The sequence below is a fragment of the Myotis brandtii genome, unplaced genomic scaffold (genome assembly GCF_000412655.1).
Source record: "Myotis brandtii unplaced genomic scaffold, ASM41265v1 scaffold134, whole genome shotgun sequence".
Taxonomy (NCBI): Eukaryota; Metazoa; Chordata; class Mammalia; order Chiroptera; family Vespertilionidae; genus Myotis; species Myotis brandtii.
In genome coordinates this window covers 498,984-505,797 of record NW_005354756.1, presented here as the reverse complement: position 1 = coordinate 505,797, position 6,814 = coordinate 498,984, and the positions used below count along the sequence as shown (strand labels likewise).

Below are 6,814 nucleotides of genomic sequence, written 5' to 3'. Positions count from 1 at the left end.
GTCTCCTTCCCCCCCCCCCCGCCTCCTGGGAGAGGAAGGGGGGGGGGGGGGGGCAGCCCTTGGAGAGGGTGTCTCCAGCAGTCCCCATGCGGGGGGTGGGGGGGTGGCAGCAGTGGGCATTGGCCTGTAAGTGCACTCTCTAATTCTGGGAACTCACGGCTTCCTGGGAGGCCTGTTGTTACATGGACATCCTTGCTTCCCTCGGTCCCAGCCTACCCTCAGACAGGTCACAGGATCCATGAAGTTCGCTCTCAATTGAGACTCTTGGCCCTGACTCAGTGGACTGGAGCCCTCAGCCCTTCCCCAGCCTGTCCACAGGCCAGGCTCCTGGCCCGTGGTCCTTTGGGTGGGGGTGGGGGGGCAGAAGATGGGATGCAGCACCCAGGTCTGGGCAGGGACAAGGAGGGATGTGAAGGCCCTACCACTTTGCTCCATTCCACACCTGCTCCGTTACCAGGCCTGGCTATGTGGGCAGGTTGTTGGGGAGCTCCCTCCCCATGGTCAGCCCCCAGCCTCCCAGCCCCGTCCTCCCTCTCCTGTGCTCCCTACTAACTCTGTATGCTGCTGGCCCCTCATGGAACAGGATGGAACCAGTCAAAGCTCTGTCAGGCTCCAGGTCATCATTTGGAGGCAGCTAGACCCAGAGAAAGCCAGCCCTGACCCAGACTCACATAGCTGGTGGGGACAGACTCCTGTTAGTCTAGTATCTGGGCAAAACTCAGGGCAGAACAGGCCACCTCAACAGGAAGGAAGAGGCCAGTCAGGGGTGAGGGGGAGGAGTAGCAGAGAGAAGCCCCACTGGGCAGTCCTTGCAGGGGGTCCATGCTGCTGGGGCCTCCCTCCTCCAGGACCCTACACCAGTTCCCACAATCACAGCCCCAGCCAGGCCCTGCCATCAGCCAGCTGCAGCTCTGGCAGCATCCCCTCCCCGTCTCCCAGCCCTGGTAAGCATGGCAACAGGAACTGTCTCTAGTTCATATGCCAGAAAGCTGAGTGAGGGCACGGAGGGAAGGAAGTGATTTGAGGAAGTGAAATAAATTAGCCGAGACTGGAAGTCAGGTGTCTATAATTTAATCCACAGCTGGGGAATTGGGGGGTCAGAGATGAGGAACATGATACCAAGCCCCATGGGCTCCAGTGTGGGGAGCAGACAGGAGGAGGAATCCCGGACAGATAGCAAGAACACATAACAGATGTGCTGTGATGCAAACAGTACTCGGGCAGCCCCAGTAGCTGGAGGCCAGAGGATGGGATGGGGCCAGACCTAAGAAGGCTTCCAGGAATAGCCGGCTCTGGGGTTGGCAGGACAAGCAAGCAGCTGTGCTTTCTAGACCTAGAGAGTTCTACCAGGGAAAGCTGGCGAAGTTGAATTGCACTGGATGGACAATTTGGGGACCAACTGGGGCAAAACTTAAATATCAGGTGTGTGAAGGGAATGGAGAACCAGAAAATAAAATAGTGACAATTAGAGATGCTTTTAGAAAAAGATCTCTGGCAGCAGAGTGAGCAGAGGGCCCGGCAGGCCGGGTGTGGAGAGAAATGCTTGAATCACTCCTACACGGAGGCAGCATTTCTCTACCGGCTGTGCCCTGTCTGGTGGCCACTACCCACACGTGCTGTGGAGCACTTGGAATGGGGCTGGCTTGAACTGAGACGCGCTGGAAGGGTAAAAAGCGCATACCAGATTTTTGAACATACAATATACAGATGATGTTTTATAGCATTGTACCCCTGAAGCCTATATATTTTATTAACCAATGTCACCCCAATAAATTCATTTTTTAAAAAAGTACATACCAGATATGGCAGACAATACCAAAAAAGAAATCTAAAAATATTCTTTATATTGATTACGTGTTGAAATGCTAATATTTTGGATATATGGGGGTAAGTTCAATATGTTATAAAAACAAATTTTACTTGCCTTTATTTTTTATTTAAATTCTTTATTGTTTAAAGTATTACATGCGTCTCCTTTTCCCCCCATTGACCTCTTTCCAGCCGCTCCCACCCCCAGCACATGCCCTCACCCCCCTACTGTCTGTGTCCATTGGTTATGCTCAGATGCATACATACAAGTCCATTGGTTGATCTCTCACCCCCTCACCCCCTGCTTCTTTTCTTTTTAAAATATATATGTCAACTAGGAAATTAAAAATTACACATGTGGCTTCCCTTGTATTGGTATTGGACAACACGGTTCTAGAATGCGAATTCCAGAAGACATGGAATAGTATTGAGGGGGAAAATTAAGGGGAGGGGGTGGGGGTCATATTGGCAAGATGCTGAGCTCCTCGTGGGGACCAGCTTCTATCCCGCAGGACTGGTGGAGGCCTGTGTTATCTCCCAATCCCTTCCTCTGGACTTCCTGTGACGGGGGCCTGCAGAACCCACTGAGGGGGCTTTAGAGAGAGAGTGGTAAGCCTGTGAGGTGACTAGAAGGAGACGAGAGCAAGGAGGACCACCAGGACAGAGGTAGGGGTGCCACAGAGCCGCAGGGAGCAGTAGTCGGTGGGGGTCTTGGCTGCAGAGGGGCGAGAGGAGGCGAAGACCCCCAGGGAACCCCTCTGGCCAGGCTTGCGGCCCCCTTGGCAGAGCTCACTCAGGGGACCGCAGGCGGTACCGGAAGCGCACGTCATGGCTGGGCTGCGTGGTGCCGAAGCCCCAGCGCTGGGGGTCCACGGGCGGCACAGGCGCATCGGGGTCCACCAGCTCCAGGTCGAAGTGTGTGATCATGAGCAGGACAAAGAGCTTCATCTCGCTCAGGGCCAAGAACCTGCCGGGACACATGGAGACGCCCGAGCCCCAGGGCATGGTGTAGTGGTGGATCTTCTTGCCCGCCTTGTAGAAGTCCACCTTGCGGGTGCCGTCGGGGTTGAGGAAGCGGTCGTACTTGAAGGCGGCGGGCTCGGGGTGGATGTCAGGGTCCATGTGCACCGAGAGGTAAGGGAAGAGGGCCACGATGTCTCCGCTGCGGAGCCGGTACTCCTCCCCGCTGGCCATCTTCAGGACGTGGTCATCGTGCACCACCCTGAGCAGGGTGGGCGCTGCCCCCAGCCGCAGGGTCTCCTCCATCACGCTGTCCAGCACTGGGGTGCGTTGCAGGGCACTGACGTCGAAGGTGAAAGACTGCCCGGCCTCCCCCAGGACCTGGGCAGCCTCCTTTCTCAAAGCCTGCATGGCTTCTGGGTGCTTCAGGAGGAACAAGAGGGCCCAGAAAGAGGTGGGCCCCGTGTTCCCCTGGGAGGCCCACAGCATCATGAAGTTGAACTTGTCCTGCATGGCCGGGGCTACCCCCTGCTCCCTCAGGAACTGCAGCATGTAGGCTATCCAGTTGCTGACGCCATCCTTCTCCAGGTTTTCTTTCACAGAGAGGGTCTTGTGGAAGAGGCGCTGGAGCCGGCCCACTTCCAGCCACTCCCGGGGCCCCAGCAAGGAGTAAACAAACCTGGGGAACAGGCGATCGAACTTACGGAACTGCGTGAACAACTCCTCCGCCTGGAGCAGGTCCTGCTCCGTGTCCTTCGTGTAGCCAAACAAGCTCAGGTAGCCGGCCTTGAACAAGACGTTGTAGCAGAAGTGAAAGAGGCCATCCTCATGCCAGCTGCTGGCATCCGGGCTCGGGCCCGCGGGGCCCAGGATCACCAAGGACAGGCTGTCCCGCATGGTCTTGTTGAGATCCTCCAAGCCGTTGCCCATGAGGTGCTTGGTGCTGGCTGAGTGGATCATCCGGTGGTCGCCCGGTACCGACTGGTATCCAAACACCTTTAGCACCAGCTTTTCCGCATACTCCACGAAGTCTAGTTTTCTCTTCACATCCTTGAGGATGGGGCCGAAGGAGAGGGGGTCCATGACAAAGGTGAAGTACTGGCCCCCTAGCTGCACGGTGAACACATCCCCGTGCTTGGCCCGCATCTGCTTCAGGAATTCAGGCATATTCTTCCGGAACGCCATGGCGTGGCCCAACCAGGGCACAGGGCCCTTGTCCAGAGGGGGCTCCTGGGGTCTGCGCTGCCGGAGAAGCCCCAGCAGGCACAGGTACCCGACGATGACCACCAACAGGGCTCCCAGCACCGGACCCCAGGGCACCATGGCTGTGCTCTTGCAGGTTAAACTCTGGACAGACTGTCCAGAGAGCTTCTGGGAGACCTTGACAAGCTGGGGGTGAAAAGGTCTGCCCACACGGACCTTGCCCTACCAGCTGCAAGTTATAATAAATAACCCTGGTGAGACAGTATGCGGAAGTGAAATTAACACTTGCTAGGGCCTGGTCATGTGGGGGGAGAAGGAGGAGGGACCAGGAGGAAGCCTGTAACTTCGGGTCACAGCCCCTTACCAGCTCCAGCATCTTCTCTACAAAGCCTTCCTTGCCTCTGCTCTCACCTCCATGATCTACTGACCACTCACCCCTTCATTTACTCACGTGCAATCATTCACTCATTTGCTATCTCATTCATCAGAAACCTACCAAGCAATAACTAAGTTTCACATCCACCCCTTCCTTATTTGTCTTCAGTCTCTGAGCCTCTGGCCTGGGGGCCTGGCCCTGGCCCAACTGGTTTGCACACCTGTCTAGCAAGGATACACTGGAAATCTTGAGAAATTATGAAATGTCAGAGATGATAGGGGCCTCTGTGAGGTGTCAGGTCAGGTCCCTGCCAGCAGGCCCCAGAAGGTAAAGGCTGTGCCATTCATCTGGTGGTCGCCTGGTATGGACCCGTGTCCATACCAGTCAAAGAGCCCAGCCCATTGTTGCGAAACGTGAAGTTCAGATTCAATCCAACCACTTTTGATCACCCCCGAATGACTCTAATTTCCTAATGACCTGCAAACAGGGACTCTGTCTCTTCAGATAACCACAGGATTTCCACATGCCCTCAGGAGCTGGAAACATCCCCACTCTTCCTCCATGAAGTCCTCTCTGACTGCCTAGGGCACAGCAGGAACTCAGCACCATTAACTCTCTCCAGCCTTAGAATCCAGTTGGAAAATTGTGGGCCAACTCCAATGAGCTGAACTTAGTCCCCCAGTTTTTAATGGGTGGCAGTACCACCTTACATTCATTCTCACCTTCATTCATTCATTCACTCACACCCACTCATCCATTCATTCCCCCCTTCCTTGGAACAGCCCCATCTATCCTTTCAACAGATATTTACTGGTCATTTACTGCCAGAAATGTTGCCACAACCTGAATGAGACAGACTTCGTCCCTGCCCTCATGGAGTTTATGGTCTAAGGCAGTGATGGCGAACTAACTTAACTCTGGTGCCGTGTCACATATAGAAATTTTTTGATATTTGCAACCATAGTAAAACAAAGACTTATATTTTTGATATTTATTTTATATATTTAAATGCCATTTAACAAAGAAAAATCAACCAAAAAAATGAGTTCGCGTGTCAGAGGTGTCATAGGTTCGCCATCACTGGTCTAAGGGAAAATATATTCAGTCATTGCCCACAGAAGTATATCATTACAATTGTGTTACGTGCTGCACCAGAGAAGAGCAGAGTGGGAAGGGGAGTGGGGAGTCGGGAAGGCTAATCAGGTGGTAATTAAATGAAGGCCTGGAGGATGCCAAGGCCAGGTGTGTTGGGTGGTGGTGGTGCTAGAGATGGAGATAAAGGTGTGTGGGGTGTGCTGCTCAAAGCATATGGCAGGGTTGTCCTAAGGCACAGGGTGCACACCCACTCTGGGCCAGTGTGGCTGCAGAGCTGAGGGGAAGAGCCTCCAGCAGGGCGTGGCTCCCCAGGCTCAGTTTGGATTCGTGCTTTGACCCACTGCATTGAACCCTTTCTCCCCAGCCACGGGGTGTCTGGATCTGTGGTAGGCAGTTAGACAGACATGAGCAGAGCAAGGACCATGGGCCAAGAAGGTCACCAGGTGCCTAGCAACAGACAGTTGTAGGTTGGGACCTCATCCCCAGGGTGACCTCTCCTTCCCTAGCATATCACTGGCTGGTCTTGTGGTTCGGACCTCCCTGGCCTTTCCTCCCTACAGATAACATCTAGGCTTCAGTTGTATTTCAGCTCCAGGCTCAGAAAAGCAGCAAAACCAGACACCAAGACTGACCTCAGGACCAGCTGCGTTGAATAATGTCCCCCTGCCCTGGTGCCGGCCAATCAATCAGTGGAGACCACAGCCCTGAAAGGACACGCCTGGAACGCTGCTGAATTATTGAGATCTTGCCCTGGGACCTCCCCTAAAATCTCCACCCCTAAAACCCTTAGGAGGGAGGATCCAATCTCTCCCTCCTGGGACCATGCCTGCACCGCCCCCCCCCTTCCCCTCCAGGCCTGTCACCTTTACCTCCCTCACTTCTAAGCTCCAAGGGCCCTTCCTTTGCCTCTATAACTTGTTTCATACGCCCATTTCTTCTACCAATTACTTCTTCTAACTCTGTGATCTTATAAATAAATGTTCTCTTATAGTTCGAGTCTTGGCTCTGCCCTTCCTTTGCCTCTATAACTTGTTTCATACGCCCATTTCTTCTACCAATTACTTCTTCTAACTCTGTGATCTTATAAATAAATGTTCTCTTATAGTTTGAGTCTTGGCTCTGAATTCTTTCCGAGCCAGAACTCAAGTACTGAGATTGCTGAACCCGGGTCCCAGTCTGGCCCCACAGGTGCCCTTCCCGCTGCCGCCAACAGATCCAGACTTCGGGGCGGCCAGAGGGACCGGCAGGGACTCCTGGCTCTTCCGCCGGCGGAGGCCTCCCAGCTCCTCCGAGTGGACCGGGGCCAGCGATCTAAACCGAGCAGGGCGACCCCGAGACGGGTCTCCGCCTCCCTCCCACTCTCAGCGGCAG

At 54.4% G+C, this 6,814-nt stretch overlaps 1 protein-coding gene across 1 annotated transcript; it reads right to left on the bottom strand.

Moving 5' to 3' along the window:
- Positions 1 to 2,191: 2,191 nt before the first annotated feature.
- Positions 2,192 to 4,211, bottom strand: LOC102245777 (5-beta-cholestane-3-alpha,7-alpha-diol 12-alpha-hydroxylase). The gene has a single exon (XM_005860372.2). It carries the CDS (start codon positions 4,090 to 4,092, stop codon positions 2,599 to 2,601), a length of 1,494 nt encoding a protein of 497 aa, XP_005860434.1. The 5' UTR covers positions 4,093 to 4,211; the 3' UTR covers positions 2,192 to 2,598.
- Between the last annotated feature and the right edge of the window lie 2,603 nt (positions 4,212 to 6,814).